Here is a 20,488-nt window from a genome sequence, read left to right on the forward strand (position 1 = left end):
ACTTCTACTCACCAAGAAGCCAATCCTCTTCACCACCTCAAGCTTACAAGCGCTGTCCTAAATAATAGTTTTGTAAAATAAAGGAATCGTGAGCTCCTCTGGGCCAGCGTGCAACAACATTTAGTATGTTACAACTGGAATCACAGACTATTTGAACATTGATGGGGTGGTAAGTTTTTCTTTATTTACATATTTTACTGCATTTGCGGATGGTGCTTTGATACGTACGTACATGGGTACAATCTTGCACCAGTGGTATTAGGTATGCCACTGATCTCATAGAACCCCCTCTTGTGCCAAGTCATAAGGAAAATTTACATAAATTGGCATAAGACCTACAAAAGATTTTACCACCTTGTGAATTGCACGGCTTATAGAGGGTTGGGAAATTCCAGTTCAGTCCCCAATTTCTCTTTGAAATGTTCCCGTAGCAAGTAATCCGATAGTACACAGAACTTGGAGATACAGTGGTATATGGTGAGAGCAGTTGGTGATGTGGTTTAGGTGTGGTTCCAGTGAGTTGTATGGATCAATAAGGACACCTAAAGTGACTGAACAGCCATTCATCAGTGTGGCAGGGGGGGCGTGGTTTAGCGAAGTTTGCAGCGGGAGAGAGGATCAGGAGACGAGCGGTAAGTGAGTGGTTTGGGCAGAAATTATTATCACCTGTTTCTTGTTCTAGTAATTGGCGTGGAGAGGGTATAAAACGCCAGGAGAGACGGAAGCAAGTGAGAGAGAGTGGGACTGCTGACGGGAGTCGAGACCGGAAACCGGAAGCCGGAAAGCGAAAGCACCGAGTGAACGCAGCAAAATAGAAGTCACCATATGGTGTTTGAAAACGTTTGTTTAATTTCTGTTAATAAATATACGTCAGCAGTCCAGCCAACCCCTTGTCCTCTTCCTTACCCATACGAACTCACAACAATCAGTTTAAGCAAACATATCTATCTCCTTAGAGCACGCACCGCAATGTCTTCAACCAGTACCAAGTGTGCTATGCCTCTAAATACAAGATGAGACACTTTAATCACTGTTTATACAAGGATAGATCAGGTGATTGTTGTTTGGACCTCTAATTATAAACTCCAGGTGGGGCACTCCGGCAATCCGGCATTCGGCTTCTGGATAGCTCAGCAGCGATTCCTACATATCAATTGCCTGAAAATGTTGGCAGTCTCCTTAGCCCTGTATTCCTTCCTTCCGGCCATCAAAGGCCACCACATCCTGGTCCGTTCCGACTGTGGTGTCTTATATCAATCACCAAGGCAGCCTCAGGTCTCATGCCTCATACAGATTGGATTGTCGCCTCCTTCTCTGGGCACAGAAAGATCTCCTCTCACTGAGAGCAGTTCATGTGCCGGCAAGATGAACCTGGGAGTGGAAATGCTGTCCAGAGGCAAGGTAGCCCTGGGCAATTGGGCGCTGCATCATCAGATGGTACAGTGAATTTGGGTGGTATTCGGGAAGGCATAGGTAGACATCCTCACCTCGGAAGAAAACTCTCATTGCCCAGCATTTTTCTCGATACAGAGAGATGCCCTGGCCCACGACTGGTCCAGGGCTCGCCTGTATACATTTCCTCCTATCTCCCTGATTCCCCAGATCATCAGGTGAATCAAGGAAACCAAATGCTCCCTCCTCTTAGTAGCTCCGGTCTGGAAGAACCAGGCTTGGTTTCCAGAGCTGATGCAGCAGGTAACGATGGCCCTGTGGCCCATTGAGGAGGGACCTTCTCTCGCAGGTGAAAGGCATGATTTAGCATCCCCGCCCAGAATTGTGGAGCCTTCATGTCTGGTGCCTTGTCTGGAGTCTGATAGGCTCCCAGCAAGAGTAAGCAACACCATTTTTGAGGCAAGGGTGCCGCAACGTAATGGCTCTATGGCCAGAAATGGTCAGTATACCTCAATTGGTGCACTGCATGGCAAGTTGACCCATTTTCATGTGACGTGTCCTGCGTGCTGATGGATAAGGGGCGTGCCCCATCCACACTCAAAGTATAAGTGGTGGCCATCACGGCGAATCATTCTCTCGAGGCCAGCCATTCAATAGGCAGAAACAACTTTGTTGTTAAATTTCTGAAGGGTGCGAGGATACTGAATCCCCTTAGTCCTCGGAATGTGCCGCATTGGGACTTATCCATGGTCCTAGGGGCCTTAAAAAGGCCCCCATTTGCACTGCCCAGTCCGGCTCAGAGCTGCTCTTATAATTTAAAATGGCCCCTCTCTTTGCGTTGGTGTCTGTTAAGTGTGTGGGTCACTTACAAGCACTGTCGGTCAGTGCCTCTTGTCTTTGAGTTTGGGCTCACTCACAGCAGGGTCATTTTGAAACCGTGACACGGCTATGTTCCTAAAGTGCTCTCTACTCCCTTTAGAGAACAAGTAATATCCCTATTGGCACTCCCCTCTGCAGACGGAGAGCAGGGACCAGACACTCTCTGCCCTATTAGGGCTCTGAGAGTTTATGTGTAACGTTCTAAACTGTTTAGCCAGTCTGAACAGCTGTTGTTTTGCTTTGGAGGCTGCCAGAAGGGTCTGCCGGTCACTAAGCAAAAACTGTCTTAGAGCGTAGAGGGGAGTGTGCATTTGCAGTAGCTGGGCCACGACTCTGGAATACCCTGCCTTTAGAGATCAGACTGGCCCCTTCCTTGTCTATTTTTAAATCTTTGCTAAAAACTTTTTTCTTTTCCTTAGTGTACTGACTACTGTGTTATGCTACATTTTGAAATGGGTGGTTTTAATTTTTTGTCTGGTCTATTTTTTTTTCTTTTTTTTTTACTTTTTTTTATGTATATGTAATATTCTTGCTCTTATGTAAAGCACTTTGGTCAGCCAGGAGGCTATTGTAAATGCGCTATACAAATAAATTGAACTTGAACTTGAACTTGAACTGTCTTGCTGGATTGTTGATGCTTTAGCTCTGGCTTATGCATCAAGAAGACTTACATGCTCTATTGGTGTGAGAGCCCACTCCACACAGGGAATGGCCTCCTCATGGGCATTGTCCAGTGGCATATCTCTTAATGAGATCTGTGCAGCTGCCAGCTGGTCGTCGTCGTCCACTTTTGCCAGATTCTATAACTTAGACATACCCGCTCTGCAGGTGTGGATTCTGTTTAATCCTCCCATGTGGGTAGTGGTTTCTCATGCCCTCAGCTAAGCTTGGGGCAAGATAATGCCTTAGATAAGTCCCTTAGGGCCCTTATTAGTGCTCTAACACTGGGCTCGCAGAGCAGCATGCAAATTTTGCTCATAGTGCAGCATGATTGGATTAGTTCCCATACATAACAGGAGTGAACGTTTCAAAAGGAATGCTTTGGTTACTTAATGCAACCTCTGTTCCATGTGATAAGGTAATGAGCGTTTTGTCACTTGCTGCACTACAAGCTGCATGAATTGCTTATTGTTGCTTCAGTCGAATGATCTGATGAATGATGCCACGGGCCAACTTATATAGTGTTTGGCCCTGCCCCTTTTGGCGGGCTGAAGTGCCATTGGTTTGTGCAGCTACACAAACGTGAAAAACAGGGCTTCGGCAGTAAGGAAAAAAGGAGTTTTCCCATACATAACACTCATTCCCTTATCTCAGGGAACCGTGGTTACATTAAGTAACCAAAGCATTTAAACTCTCAACCTATATCCTTCAGCTGCCAGCCAACATTAACTGAAATAAAACACAGATCGAGACTCACACTGCATCCATGACCGATACACAAACAGAATACATCAAATGTGTGCCTGGGCAAGACAGATGCTTATTCCACAGCAAAGCTATACCTTGGCAAGAGCACAGAAACAAGCACAAAGCACAGGAGCGACTGCATCCAACTTCTCTCCAAACAATACGAGAAATGCGCATGCAAATCAACTAAAACTAGAACCAAAATAAAGGAAATAGATACCATACATGACTTTAACCCACAAGTCACAGTTGAAGCACAGGAAGAAAACTACCTCCTGGATATATGATGCCTGCCTAGTTAACATACGCCCATGACTTTTATAAGTCCTCAAACAGGCACCAATTTATGACATCAAGAAAATTCCCACCCCAGCCATTCACTATCCTTATCTATCATGCCATGTAAACACAAGAAACTCTTACTGAGAGTTTGAAAAGAAATGTCTTAGCCTTACCAAGCTTCAACAGACAAAGATCAACTCTTCCCTTCCTCACTCTCTATTAAAACAGAGGAAACAACATGAATCTTTAAATTAATTGGCATTTTCCTCCCTACAAATGATCCACCAATGATATAATTGAGCCCATAACTTAAAAAGAAACCTGGCCACACCGACTAGCCAGGGGCAGACTTAACCAATAAGCGAGGTAAGTGGCTGGTTAGGGCCCCAGGGGAATCTGATATTGTTATCAGTATAAGACCTAGCCCTTCAAATGGTAACTGGAAACACACACCAAGGATGACTATCCTAGTTACAACGTCTAAATTCAAGGCTGGCAGCGCTGCTCGTAGCAGGAGCAGAGGCGATGTGACACGGGGCAGAGCTTTTGAACTAAACAGGTCTTGTCTACTTGTGTTTGTGTGTCATATGAATAATATATATGTGCCTCATACATGGAATCAGAGTGCCTGCTGTATTTAATAAATTGAAAATCTCTACAGCAAAAGGCCAACCACATGTATTCGTTTTTTTTTTTCTACCATTTATTAGTAATGCTTTACACAGTTTGTTTACTACTTACCATATTTTCCGGACTATAAGTCACACTTTTTTTCATAGTTTGGCTGGTCCTGTGACTTATAGTCAGGTGCGACTTATTTATCAAAATTAATTTGACATGAACCAAGAGAAATGAACTAAGAGACATGAACCAAGAGAAAACATTACCGTCTACAGCCGCGAGAGGGCGCTCTATGCTGCTCAGTGCTACTGTAGTCTACACTGAAGACATAGAGCACCCTCTCGCGGCTGGAGACGGTAATGTTTTCTCTTGGTTCTTGGTTCTAAATAAATGTGACTTATAGTCCGGTGCGACTAATATATGTTTTTTCCCTCATCATGACGTTTTTTTGAACTGATGCGACTTATACTCAGGTGCGACTTATAGTCCGAAAAATACGGTACTATTTACCTAAGCATTCCGTATTGTGCAATATAGCACACAGAAGGTGAGGGAAATTTTGGCGGGAAAGAAGTGCTGCATTTTATCATTTAAACATGACTTTTCATGAAAATTCTATAATTCAAGATGGCCGCCACCACATGATGTCCTAATATGCAAATTAGATGGGAAAATGTAATCCCCACATAAACATTGGGTCATCTTTAATATTTCTATCATTTACAGAAAGTCTCTATCTTTTATCACTTTTAAGTTTTAGGGTTAAAGACTAGTCTGAACCAGTATATCACAAGATCACAGCAGGTTGATGATCTGTGTCAGACAAGGAAACACTACCAGTAAGGATGAAAGGCTGCATGGACTTATTCTTAATTACAGACATAGTCTTTTACGCTGTGACAAACTACTCCTTTTTTTGAGATTAATATATATTTTGTGGTCAGTCTAATCTAAAGGCTTGTGCAATGTTAACTTGTGAAGATCTTGAATTTTTGTTAAAGGGAGTGTCCATGGCGCCATGACAAGTTTGATGTTTCGCCACAGCAAGAGAAGTTGTTATAACTCAGGCATAAATTGTTCAATCTTCCCCAAACTTCACATGTTCTATAAAGAGTCCTGGTCTGAACACATCTGAAGGCTAATGTTCCATAATAATGATAGCGCAACCTGCTGGCAACAGGAAGATTGGAACATATACGGAATATACTTTGATATATTCCAATCATATTTATGACTTTAAATGCATATTTCTCACTGTTAACCTTTTTACTAAAGCCACTCGCTGCCGGTGAGCCCGGGTGCGAGGGCCCGTTCATCGCTGCTTGCAGCTTTTAATTATATATATAATTGAATTTACATGGGAATAAAAACACAAACGCTGTTCATGTCAAGCTGGCAATGATAAATAAATTTAAACACTTTCCTTATTTTTTAAACATGCATCCTTATTTTGAATATCTTCTTAAAGGGGGGTGAAATGCTATTTCATGCATACTGAGTTTTTTTACACTGTTAAAGAGTTGGATTCCCATGCTAAACATGGACAAAGTTTCAAAAAGTTGTAAGTTTGAAGGAGTATTTTTGTTCCAAAAAAACCTCTTCCGGTTTGTCACAAGTTTCGGAAAGTTTTTTTCGAGTATGGCTCTGTGTGACGTTAGATGAAGTGGAATTTCCTTATATGGGTGCTGAGGGCACGTCTGCCGGAAGAGCGCGTGCTCCCGTATAGCAGAGCACTGAGAGCACAACAGACTTCACTGATCAGAGCGAGAGCGTCGCAAAATGTCACAAAAGGAGTGTGTTTTTGGTTGCCAGGGCAAGACAACCCTGCACAGATTACCTAAAGAGAAACAGCATTAAGGGACCAGTGGATGGAGTTTATTTTTACAGAGCATCAACGGAGTTGTGCAAGTGTTTGTGTTTGTTCCCTGCATTTCGAAGATACTTGTTTTACAAACAAGGCCCAGTTTGACGACGGATTTGCACATCCACAGTATGTAACAAAGGACCTGTGGAAATGTTTCGGTCACAACGCATCGTGTTAAACACGTTTTTATGAGTTAATGCAAACTCGTCTGCCAGTACGGCAGCAGCAGACATTTCCGTCACCTTTTGTTCATTTAAATACAAAACAATGCGTTCAGGCAAGCACTTCTTAAAATCTTCAAGAAGCATTAGTTCACGCAAGGAACATTACTTGAAGTGCTCCACTTATCAAACAATGCTCCTTTTTCACGTGCAAACTCAACAAAAGTTTGATTACCACCCTTCCTGTGATTCCGAAACCTCTGTCGGTAAGCTTCTGGCACTAGTTCGTATGCACGCAAGATAGATGCTTTCACGGTCTCATACTTCATACTATCTTCAATAGACAATGTAGAAAAAACTTCCATAGCTTTTCCCACAAGCCTACACTGTAACAGCAACGTCCATACTTCCTTTGGCCAATTTAATGATATAGCAATTCTCTCAAATGCACCAAAATAACTGTCCACTTCCAGCTCCCTAAATAGCGGCACCAATGAAATGTTTTTACTTACATCAAAAGCCGTGGTAAGCAAACCACGCTCTGTTGGATCTTTGCTAAATGAATCTGTAGTAAACGGGCCAGTGGACCTAGAAGACAGCTTCCCCTCCTCTAACTCCAACCGGCGTAAATTCACTTCCTTTTCAGCCTGAACCTCCAGCCGCCGGATTTCAAGTCGTAGATCAAATTCAGCTCGTCGAGCTTGCGCTCTATCTTCTGCTTCCATGCGGAGTCAAGCTATACGGATCTTCAAGTTCGCACTCTCTCTAGAACCCGGTGTAGGTGGAGAAAAAGGCTCAAATGGGGGTAAACCTGTTTTCGCCTCTACGTCCGCCTCCACAAGCTTAATCTCCTCATCATCAGCCTCTACCCCTTCACAAGTTGTCTTTTGTTCACTAACTTGATCTGCTTCTTTAACCGACTCAGGCAACTTCAAAACATTTAATTTCGAAAGACCATCCAACACAACAGTTTTGATCGTTCTCTTCAAGGACTGCCGACTTACTGTAATTTTGAAGTGTTCAGCTATTACCAACAGATCATCCTTACGACATTTTTCAAAAAGATCTAATGTCGGATTCTCAATAAACCTACGTACATTTGAGGACATCACAAAGGTTACAAAAAAAAATAAAAAAATCGAAATACCCTACTTCACGTTACACACAAAGCTCAATGCTGCCATACTTACTATAGTCACTTGATTCATTCCACCACACACATCCCCAGAGCAAAACCAAAAGTTATGCAAACAACCGGAATTTCCCCAATACTGAGGAATGGATCCCGGACGAGCCCCCAAATTATGTTACGTCTCCTGATGGCATAGAGGTATGAGGAAGACGTACATAAAATATAAACACAACCCTGACATAACAATAAGTGGTTTGCTTTATTTACCAACGGAAATAAAGTTTACACAAATGAGAACACACCAACCAAAACCTTATTTACAGCTATATACAAAGAAAGAGAAAAATAATACTAATTTGAAAAGCCCCGGAGAATAAGAAAATGAGCGGTGCCAAACAAAAGAAAATAACAAAAGCAAAACATTCACTAACTAATTCTCCGTCTTCTAAACTAACTAAAAACAAAGCCCAAAAACAAAGAAGTCTTCGGCATTTAACATGCAATACCTAAAGCTACGCTAACTAACAAAACAAAACTTACACAAGGTTGCACACGCTCCTTCCCTAGTGTGTCTAACAGAGTAATTCTACATGTTTGCTCAATGTAAGTCACGTGACATACTTCCCTTTCCTTTATCTCCGGGCTGGTGAAGTTTATGTCAGGCAATACATTCTCTGCATCAAACACAACAAGCAAGCAAACCACCACTAAACAGCAGCTTCAAACAAACTGGTACAGCCAACAAACACTCCAAGCTCCTCCTCCTCTGTTCTCCAAGGCGTCTTTTATCTTGCACCCATTAATGATTGGATGTTTCACCAGACGAGGGTAATCATGATGGACACATTACCCGACCAATCACAGCACCTAAAAACAGAGAAACAGCGAAGAGCGGGAAAACAGGAAGAAACCATTAACAAGGGGAGGAATACAGCAACCTATAACTAAAGGGGAGGGAACAGTCAGAGCATGTAACAGTTTATTTCTTAAGGATAATGCAGTCCCAATGAAAAAGGGTCACGATCGTGTGTTGGAACCGCATGCGGTGAGTAAAACGGCTTCAAATATCTCTGTGTTGTTAACTTAGCTATTGGCACACAAGCACATCAAGTAAACAACATGTGATGTTGTCATCAAACTGCACTTTCCACATGTACAGCTTAAAAAAAGACAACAAAGTGGAACTTAATCTTTTTCCAAAACCGCTAAGCAAATATATATACAGTTTCAGTACATACCACATAGAGACGCTGTTGTTGCTGCTGCTCTTGTTAAATTTCAGCCTCTGGATCTGATTCTGGATCATAAATATACGGCTGAATCTGACTGTTAGCCATGGTTTGTTTTGGTTGGTTTTGTCCTCACGTAATGTCACAGCTTCCAAACGCTATCAAAGCAAAAGCCTACTGGTGCTCGTGATTCTTTAGCTCAGCCCACATGTCACGCCTCCAGACGCTCGTGTTTTTCCGGGAAAAATCGGTACAGACTATCTTTCTCTTATGAATATAATAAAACTAAATACTTTTTGGAGTTATAAAGGATGCAGTACTACTCTATAGGTACTCAAGATTAACAGGATATTGAGTGAAAACGAGCATTTCACCCCCCCTTTAAACACACAAGTTTTTTCTAGACTATTTATCCCATTGCTTTCATTCAGATGTTCTATATATCAATCTTATTATACTTTACCACAATGTTTTTTTCTCATTCAGTATAAACTACTTGAATGATAAAAGAAAACAGCCTCATACAAGAAAACAAAACACTACAAACGTTTAACTTTTTTTTTTTAGATGATTCCTTTTAAGAGATAATCTTAATTTGAATCAACACTTAAAATGAAACTCATGGATGGATGCATGCAAGCATGAAAACAAACAAACAAAAAAAAACAATGAAAATCATTCTGAAATACTAGTCATAAAATAATTTACATTTCACCAGATTTGTTTAGTAAATCAGACTTGACCTATGATGTGTGAAATATATTCAGCAAGCTGCCAGTCAGATTTTCCTAAGGGTGGAGACTCAAGCTGCAAAGAGAAACACAAATAAAAAGAGGGATATATAGTAGAAGAGAGAGCAGAAGGGGAAACTCACACCCTTAGAATATCTTATCACTTATCTGGTTATTGGTCTTTATAAAACAAGATGGAGGAACTCTCTTATCTGTTTTTACTTTTGGGTGAGTAAAAATGACATGCATCAGTCAAATGATGTACAATTATAGATGCTGTTTAGCTATTCTTTATGAAAATATTTAAAGAATCAATTGCAACATAAACTTGATCCACATCTCAGAAAGCAAAGGAAATATTTTGTTTTTGTAACAGGTGTCTTTTCCATTCAGGGGAGTTCAGAAAACTTGGAAGGTAAAAAGTAGTAACTAATGTCACATTAGTCAACATGCATTAACTAACATTAACCAATACACAACTTATAGTATTTTTTCATCTTTGTTAATGTTGGTTAATAAAATATGACTGCTCATAGTGAGTTTATGTAAGTGCAGATTTTAATGTAGTAGTAAATGGAATTGAGTGTTTTGGGCTGGAATAGAATATTAAAAAGCAAATTAAATATACTGAAACTTCACATATTTGAGTCTTGATCCTCTGTCTCTTTAAATATTGTTAGAGAATTTGGCATTAAAAGGAACAGCTGTACAGTCAAGCACATTTTACACCTGGGGAGCTGCAAACGCCATCGACGGCATCAGATACACTCCAGGTTTAGCCTCAAGCTGCTCCATCACAGATTACGAGCTCAACCCGTGGTGGAGGCTGGACCTGCTGGATTCTTACTCCATTTCCAACGTGACCGTCACAAACAGAGGCGACGGCTGGCCAGAGCAAACGGCTGGAGTAGAGATCCGCATCGGAAACTCTCTGGAAAACAATGGGAACAACAATCCCAGGTGAAGTTATGAAAACAGTTATGATCGTGTGGAGAACTGGATTTGAGCAGGTCAGCTGATTGTGTCATGGTTTCTCTCTTTCTCTCTGTAGATGTGGTGTCACTTCACTTGTCCCAGCAGGCAGTTCTGTCAGTTTCTCTTGCGGTGGAATGGAAGGTCGTTATGTGAACATGTACATTCCTAACATCCACGCATACCTCACACTGTGTGAGGTGGAGGTTTATGGAACAGGTAAAACTGGTAAAAAAAAAATAGGTCCATTGTCAGTAGCGTAGAGATGTACAAAGCACAGCTCACAAATATGTCACTTTCAAGCTTAGCATCTTTTTGTTGTTTGAATTTGCATGATCAACTTGAACATGTAGTGAAATCTGTGTGGGGAATTTTCCAGTACTAAAAAACAGTAGTAAGAAAACTGTTGTATTCTTATTCTACGTGGCTGATTCCAGCTTCTTATTCACAGCTTCTTTTGACACTGTCCATTCCACCTTAAAAACGTAATCCTTCTGCGCTTCTTATTTACGCTCACTTTAGGGATGTATCTATCTGTGTCCCTTTTTCATAAATCAACAATAAACTATTTTAAATGGGGTCATATAATAAGTTTTCAAGTTTTCAAGTCCACTCCCTCCTATAGCGCCTCATTTAAACACACCCCCATGTTTACTCACTCTAGGAAGATTTGCATAACGCCGCTCAAATGTTCATGCTAAGAAAGGAAGAGCAACTTTAATTCTCGCTCTAGTATTATTGCCACCGCCGCCATGCATTGGAGACACGGTGTGTTTTGTTGTGAAAGCGAAAATACTTTGTTTGGTCTTCCAAAAGAGGACGCAACAAGAAATCAGTGAAGTTGTATTTACAACACTGTTACAGAACAGTTCAACCCAAATATTCAGAAGCGTGCAGTGCATTTTATGGACTGTTTTCTGATCCTGGGAGAGTAGCCTAAAATGTCTTATTCTGACTCACAGCCGGTAATTATGTTTTCATATTTAAAGAATTTGCAACTGATGATTCTAACTCGGTCAAACGTTTCTCTGATCACAAATGCAGACATGGTTTTATGTTTACGCGACACGATGTACCTTTAACGCAAAACATAAAAAGACAGTATAAGTCATTATAATCAGTACTCATGTCCCCACTGGATGCAACAAATGCCTCGTTTGTGATGTGTTTTAATGTTTTTGTCTGGTCGTGCTGGGAGACAGCATCACAGAAGGGTGAGAGGCGTAACATTTCTGTCACAAACTTGAGGCACTGAGCCAATCACAACTCACTGGATAGCTGACCATCAGAGCACATCTCGCTCTTCAGAATGATTATCTTTGTAAAAAAATCGGTGCATTTCAGAAAGGCTGGGCATAGAGGTAAAATAATGTGTTATCTTGACCTTACACTACATAAACACTTTGCATAACACCAAATAATGTTATGTTTTATTTCACCATATGACCCGTTTAAAATGTAAATAACACTGAGATAATAGTGCAAATGGGCTGTCGACATGAAATCTAATTACATTATCCGTTAATTATTGAACATGTCATCCTCTGAATGCAGTAATGAATATATACAGTATTGTTCAAAATAATAGCAGTACAATGTGACTAACCAGAATAATCAAGGTTTTTAGTATATTTTTTATTGCTACGTGGCAAACAAGTTACCAGTAGGTTCAGTAGATTGTCAGAAAACAAATGAGACCCAGCATTCATGATATGCACGCTCTTAAGGCTGTGCAATTGGGCAATTAGTTGAAAGGGGTGTGTTCAAAAAAATAGCAGTGTCTACCTTTGACTGTACAAACTCAAAACTATTTTGTACAAACATTTTTTTTTTCTGGGATTTAGCACTGTGAATCACTAAACTAATATTTAGTTGTATGACCACAGTTTTTTAAAACTGCTTGACATCTGTGTGGCATGGAGTCAACCAACTTGTGGCATCTCTCAGCTGTTATTCCACTCCATGATTCTTTAACAACATTCCACAATTCATTCACATTTCTTGGTTTTGCTTCAGAAACAGCATTTTTGATATCACCCCACAAGTTCTCAATTGGATTAAGGTCTGGAGATTGGGCTGGCCACTCCATAACATTAATTTTGTTGGTTTGGAACCAAGACTTTGCCCGTTTACTAGTGTGTTTTGGGTCATTGTCTTGTTGAAACAACCATTTCAAGGGCATGTCCTCTTCAGCATAGGGCAACATGACCTCTTCAAGTATTTTAACATATGCAAACTGATCCATGATCCCTGGTATGCGATAAATAGGCCCAACACCATAGTAGGAGAAACATGCCCATATCATGATGCTTGCACCTCCATGCTTCACTGTCTTCACTGTGTACTGTGGCTTGAATTCAGAGTTTGGGGGTCGTCTCACAAACTGCCTGTGACCCTTGGACCCAAAAAGAACAATTTTACTCTCATCAGTCCACAAAATGTTCCTCCATTTCTCTTTAGGCCAGTTGATGTGTTCTTTGGCAAATTGTAACCTCTTCTGCACATGCCTTTTTTTTAACAGAGGGACTTTGCGGGGGATTCTTGAAAATAGATTAGCTTCACACAGACGTCTTCTAACTGTCACAGTACTTACAGGTAACTCCAGACTGTCTTTGATCATCCTGGAGGTGATCATTGGCTGAGCCTTTGCCATTCTGGTTATTCTTCTATCCATTTTGATGGTTGTCTTCCATTTTCTTCCACGTCTCTCTGGTTTTGCTCTCCATTTTAAGGCATTGGAGATCATTTTAGCTGAACAGCCTATCATTTTTTGCACCTCTTTATAGGTTTTCCCCTCTCTAATCAACTTTTTAATCAAAGTACGCTGTTCTTCTGAACAATGTCTTGAACGACCCATTTTCCTCAGCTTTCAAATGCATGTTCAACAAGTGTTGGCTTCATCCTTAAATAGGGGCCACCTGATTCACACCTGTTTCTTCACAAAATTGATGACCTCAGTGATTGAATGCCACACTGCTATTTTTTTGAACACACCCCTTTCAACTAATTCAACTAATTGCCCAATCGCACAGCCTTAAGAGCGTGCATATCATGAATGCTGGGTCTCATTTGTTTTCTGAGAATCTACTGAACCTACTGGTAACTTGTTTGCCACGTAGCAATAAAAAAAATATACGAAAAACCTTGATTATTCTGGTTAGTCACATTGTACTGCTATTATTTTGAACAATACTGTATATATATATATATATATTTTTTAATCTAGACTCTTGTGAAGACTCCATATGACCCAGCACCTGTGAGTAGATGATGGCTACCCTGCAAGGACTCCAGACACAAAATGATGACATTTTCATTGGTTTTAAATGCACACACAGTTTGATTGAATACATATTTTGTATTTGTAAATACTATAAATTGCAATGTAATTTTTGATACAAGCTTCTATAAAGACTATTATGTCTTTGTAATAGAAAAACTTGCATTTTCTGTAAAGCTGCATTTAAACAATATGTGTTGTGAAATGCATTATACATATAAATGTGAATTAAACTGAATGAGCCATTGCATTGTTGTTGTCTCTGAGGGAGTGTTGAAAGTTTCACAGGTGGCATATACCCATTGTGCTTGTTCATAACAAAATAAATAAATAAACTTATAGGCCACACACACACACACACATATATATATATATGAGAAAAAGTGGTTAATGGTGCTTTTCCACTGCATGGCATGGCACAGTACAGCTGTGTATGGTTTACTTTTGGCTGGTTTCCACTGGTTACAGTACGTGGTACTTTTTTTTGTACCACCTCAGTTGAGGTTCCAAGTGAACAATATCATTACCAAAACGTAACGTGTATACTTTGCTATCTGATACTTTGATCACTGATTGGCTAAAGAGAATTGTCACTCCCTGTGTCACTGAACTTGTGACACAAACAAAACAGAACCGCTAGATTTAAATCAGCACAGCCAGCAAAGGATCAATCAAAATGGTTTTGAATGAGCGCACCTTTTTTAACAACCAGAAAGTGCCCGTTTCGTTGTCTGTTGAGGAAGTACAGATGTTCCTCTTTTATATTTTTACTTAAATAATAAATTATGAAAATGAACAAAAAATGCAGAAAACGGCAGAAAGCATCCTATCCTACTTTTCTTTAGGCTTATTTTAAGCCTAAAGATTTGTTTTTATTGTGAATTTAAAATGAGTAATTGCTTCCACTGTTAGAAAGGAAGACTAAAGTGATTGCTGGCGCTGCATGCATGCACACAGTTAAGCTTTGCTACTTTGACAATGCAGCCTGTTCATTATCATAATAAAATTCAGTCAGTCAAACATGGGTTAAAAAAACAACAACACACTGCTTAGTTTAAATATGCAGTAAAATCAGTGCTGTTAAGTGTTATCACCGTACTGCCGTAATGTTATGCAAAATATAATGGATATTGGAACGTGAGTGAAGTACACAAATAATTTGGCATTCAAATTCTTTCTGAATATGGAAACATTTTAATTTATGTCGTATGAGAGACACAACACTGTTTTCAGTTTCATTTTATCCAAAATTAATTCCTTTTGGCTTGTTGTTTATATTGCTATAACTTCTAAAAGGCATATAATTAATTATTTTCCACCAAGCAAGAGTGTTGTCAAGACCGCCAGCTGATGAGTGTTGTTGTTACGGCACGTCAGTGAAGGTTGCCAGTGCTGCTGCTTGATCTCGGTGTGATGCAGCTTCCCATTCTGCCGTCATGCTGTTACTCCTCCTGGGCACTTCTCATTGTTCTCATTGGGCATGTTCTCATTGCAGGAACTTGGGTACTGCGATGTTGCAATCATGGCTCCTCTTCCCGGAAGTGCATGAGGAGGTTACTAGGTCCTGGAGGGCACCTTTTTCTGCCCGAAACAGATCCCCCAAGTCGAGCACACTATTGCAATGCAGCTTTGCCCGCAAAGCACTGCCACCTGGTAGGGTAATCTGCACCTCCCGTCCAGGGCCTGTAAGTTCTCGTCCGCCCTGACGGCCAATGCTTATGGAGCTGCTTGACAGGCCAGCTCCACCCTGCAAGCCCTCCTGCAAGGCACTAAAGCAGCTGCATGAGGTTAGTTCTGACCCAGGTGTGATTCAGGAGCTTCACACTGCGATGGACCCTGCCTTATGGGCGACGAAAGTCACTTTGCGGTCCCTGGGTCAGATGAGGTCCACTCTGGTGGTCCAGGAATGCCAACTTTGGCTTACCCTGGCTGATATGAGGGAGTCCAACAAACGCCACTTCTTGGACTGTCCGATCTCCCAGGCTGGCCTCTTCGGCGATGCAGTGGAGAGCTTCACCCAACAGTTCTCCACCATACACCATACACCATCAAATAGCTCCAATCACTACTATTCTCCAATTAGACATGGGACATACATATACATGCCACTACTGCTCGGTAAGTATGCTCAAATGGCTTGCAAGAGCTATCACTCACTCAGGAACTAATCAGAAGGCGAATCCATCTCCATAGGAAGCATTCAATATGCTTTTTTTGACAGGATTCCCACAGAGTATCTCACCAGATTTCAAGTGGTGAACTAAACTGAATTCACCACGTTTGTCAAGCGATGGACTGGAAGAAGCAAGATATTCAAGAAGAATCAAGCATCCACGAACAACTGGCCATTTCACCTTTAATACATCTCCAGACGTCTTCACAAAGCTAAGCAAAGTTTCTTTCATTTTACTGCCTAAAGTGCTTCAGGCATTTCTCATTGTCCAAAGCTAATTGTTCAGTTATGTTTGCTAGGCATCCTATCATATTACCACACCTGTAACACTACCAGTTAAATCTACCAACAAGCCTTGTTAATCTGATGTCAAGGCTGACGATATGAACGGACTGCTGCTTCAGGCTCATCTATTGGGGATGCTTTCATTAAACTTATCGACTATTGCCAACACACTGTGTTTAAATCAGTGATATGCTGTTGTTCAAGCTAACTAGTGTATCAATAAAGTGTTTGTTATAAATGTACAGATCTTAAATTTTGCTTGTATCAATGCTAAACGTTATCTGGACAAGGGCTAAGGCTTTTGCCTAAATTTGAGTATCGACCATATTTCTACTGCTTTAAAGGGGTATGTTGATCTGTTTAACTGTTATAAGAGAGCACCCTTCGCCATAGGCGGAGTTTCACTTTGTGCGTGGGGGGGGGGGGGGGAGACATTCGTTGTTTTTTTTATAAACCCACTAGTAAAAGTGTGGAGTCTTCTAACTCTGACACTTCAAACATCAGTGTGTTGATGTTTGAAGTGTCAGAGTTAGAAGACTCCACACTTTTACTAGTGGGTTTATAAAAAAAAAACAACGAATGTCTGTTTTGTTTATTTAGCATGTAGACTAAAGCGGGAACAGAACGAGAAGAGAGTCCACACATGTAACCGCGATACTTTGAAGTCCGCCAAAATGAGCTTCTTTTTCAATATAGTAATTAAAAATAATTAATTCTAAACTTACTCTAAACTTTTACTCATTATATCCACAAAAATTATAAGATAGGACAAATAAAATTAGAAAATATGAATTCTGTATTCATTTTTATTTTTCAAAGCACAAGACAGGCATTAATTGGCTCTGGTCTGGTCATGCTACTAAAATTACTAATTTTACTAATTTTACTTTTGAAGGTGTACTATTCTCTGAACAACAGGGGGCGACGAGGAGTAATCATCCTCTAAAACCATTGGGAATAACTAGTGAGAAGTTACTGTCTGCATCCGAAACTTCAGGCAGGTGTCTGTCTGAGTATCAGGCAATGACTTGCAGGCAGCGTGTTTGCACAAAAGTCACCTCATGAACTGATTTTGAACAGGCTTCTGAGACAGAGAAATGGTGTACAGCATGATCTACAACCAAATATAGAAAGTTTGGTGATGACTAAGTGGATATTTCACATAAAACATACATTTAAAAAAAAATACACTCTGCTATAACTACAGGGGCCTGCTGTTCATGGCCATTAATTTGGGAGCAAGAACCCCCATAAGGAACCATACTGCCAAAGATAAATTGTGTTTATTTACATACTGCCAAAGTGGTCCTGTCTGAGCTATTAGTATGTCTAGCAGCCACTTAACTATATCTAGTTACCCCTTGGTAAACCTTGTGTGTAGGTTTCATTGTAATGGTAAATGGACTGTACTTAGAGTGCACATGGATATACAGTATGTGAATATAAGCATAGTGTACATATATTCAATGGGTTTCCTAATATTTTGTCCACTGCATTAACATACAAGAAAGGGGCAAAATATTAGGAGCACCATTCAATATAACTCACCCCACTATGCCACCACCATGTATTACAACCTCAGTAATAAATATAAAATAGAATTATCATCTTCCTGACAATGTCAGCAAAAATGAAAATATATCAAATACATAAATGTAGAATTTAAAGGAGAACTGTTGTATTTGATTGAACTGGGTTACATACATGCACCTGATGAAGTGGCCGGTGAGTGTACATGCAGTTGTTGTGTTCCTTCAGGTTAAAGTCCAGCTGAAATCAAAATTGACCCCATTTACTTTGTTAGCTCATATTACTAGTCTTGTGGTGAAAATTAATCTGTGCAAGTGTAACCCCTCTCTCCCAGGTCTTCACCGCTGCACCTCGCACTCGGATGAGTGGGCATCGAACCCGGGTCTCCGGCCTGGGAGGCGGACACACTAACAAGGAGGGTAAATGGCTGCAACCACTAGCATCTGTCGCTAATGCATTTCTTGAGATTGGGGAGTGAGGTTTACCTGCACAGCATCTACTCGCTGGCCTCCGTTACACTCACCCCCCTACACCTCACTCCCATCAGGGTCACGGCACCAATGTAACCCCTCTCACCCGGGTCCCCACCACCGCACCTCATACTCGCTCCGAGTGGGTTTACCTACAAAGCACGTACTCGCTGGCCTCCGTTACACTCACCCCCTCAACCTCACTCCCATCCGGGTCACGACCCCAATGTAATCCCTCTCAACCGGATCCCCACCGCCGCACCTTGCACTCGCTCCGAGTGGGTTTACCTGCAAAGCATCTACTCGCTGGCCTCCGTAACAAAAGTTAATACACAGAGAACATTTTTTTGTCGTGGTAATCTCTAATCAAAATCTGAAAAGTAACTTTTGGTCTGGAATAGCGTTCACCATTTCTCTCTTACCTATTTACTTTCACTTTAGGCATAATTAACTGTGTTTATATGTGAACCTTGTGCTTTTTTGACAGTATTAGCACAATCAGACCATCACTAATATAACTAAATAATCAGGTGCTGTTTGACCAGCATTACGCTTTGGGTAGACGAGCTCTGAATAAGCACATGTTAGAACAGCACGTGAATGAAACATTTCACCGGCAAGGTCTTAAAGCAAACGCAAATAATGTACTTTTGGGATTACAGATAAGTGCAGCGTCTCTTTAGTGTAACTCTTCCACTGAATTGACATTTGATTTGAACGTGTCTCATGAGTTGCAGTTGAACAGAGCCCCAAGACATACAGTATTGTTCAAATAATAGCAGTACAATGTGACTAACCAGAATAATGAAGGTTTTTCGTATATTTTTTTATTGCTACGTGGCAAACAAGTTACCAGTAGGTTCAGTAGATTCTCAGAAAACAAATGAGACCCAGCATTCATGATATGCACGCTCTTAAGGCTGTGCGATTGGGCAATTAGTTGAATTAGTTGAAAGGGATGTGTTCAAAAAAATAGCAGTGTGGCATTCAATCACTGAGGTCATCAATTTTGTGAAGAAACAGGTGTGAATCAGGTGGCCCCTATTTAAGGATGAAGCCAACACTTGTTGAACATGCATTTGAAAGCTGAGGAAAATGGGTCGTTCAAGACATTGTTCAGAAGAACAGCGTACTTTGATTAAAAAGTTGATTAGAGAGGGGAAAACCTATAAAGAGGTGCAAAAAATGATAGGCTGTTCAGCTAAAATGATCTCCAGTGCCTTAAAATGGAGAGCAAAACCAGAGAGACGTGGAAGAAAACGGAAGACAACCATCAAAATGGATAGAAGAATAACCAGAATGGCAAAGGCTCAGCCAATGATCACCTCTAGGATGATCAAAGACAGTCTGGAGTTACCTGTAAGTACTGTGACAGTTAGAAGACGTCTGTGTGAAGCTAATCTATTTTCAAGAATCCCCCGCAAAGTCCCTCTGTTAAAAAAAAGGCATATGCAGAAGAGGTTACAATTTGCCAAAGAACACATCAACTGGCCTAAAGAGAAATGGAGGAACATTTTGTGGACTGATGAGAGTAAAATTGTTCTTTTTGGGTCCAAGGGCCACAGGCAGTTTGTGAGACGACCCCCAAACTCTGAATTCAAGCCACAGTACACAGTGAAGACAGTGAAGCATGGAGGTGCAAGCATCATGATATGGGCATGTTTCTCCTACTATGGTGTTGGGCCTATTTATCGCATACCAGGGATCATGGATCAGTTTGCATATGTTAAAATACTTGAAGAGGTCATGTTGCCCTATGCTGAAGAGGACATGCCCTTGAAATGGTTGTTTCAACAAGACAATGACCCAAAACACACTAGTAAACGGGCAAAGTCTTGGTTCCAAACCAACAAAATGAATGTTATGGAGTGGCCAGCCCAATCTCCAGACCTTAATCCAATTGAGAACTTGTGGGGTGATATCAAAAATGCTGTTTCTGAAGCAAAACCAAGAAATGTGAATTAATTGTGGAATGTTGTTAAAGAATCATGGAGTGGAATAACAGCTGAGAGGTGCCACAAGTTCGTTGACTCCATGCCACACAGATGTCAAGCAGTTTTAAAAAACTGTGGTCATACAA

General features: G+C 40.8%; 1 protein-coding gene across 1 annotated transcript; it reads left to right on the forward strand.

The window, feature by feature from the left end:
- The first annotated feature begins 1,365 nt into the window (after positions 1 to 1,365).
- LOC113096420 (fucolectin-5-like) lies at positions 1,366 to 14,000 on the forward strand. The gene is made up of 4 exons (XM_026261804.1): positions 1,366 to 1,437; positions 10,381 to 10,658; positions 10,750 to 10,889; positions 13,897 to 14,000. The coding sequence occupies exons 1-4, from the start codon at positions 1,366 to 1,368 to the stop codon at positions 13,917 to 13,919; spliced, it is 513 nt and encodes a 170-aa protein (XP_026117589.1). The 3' UTR covers positions 13,920 to 14,000.
- The last annotated feature ends 6,488 nt before the right edge of the window (positions 14,001 to 20,488 follow it).

The sequence above is a fragment of the Carassius auratus genome, unplaced genomic scaffold (genome assembly GCF_003368295.1).
Source record: "Carassius auratus strain Wakin unplaced genomic scaffold, ASM336829v1 scaf_tig00215914, whole genome shotgun sequence".
In the NCBI taxonomy this organism is placed as follows: Eukaryota; Metazoa; Chordata; class Actinopteri; order Cypriniformes; family Cyprinidae; genus Carassius; species Carassius auratus.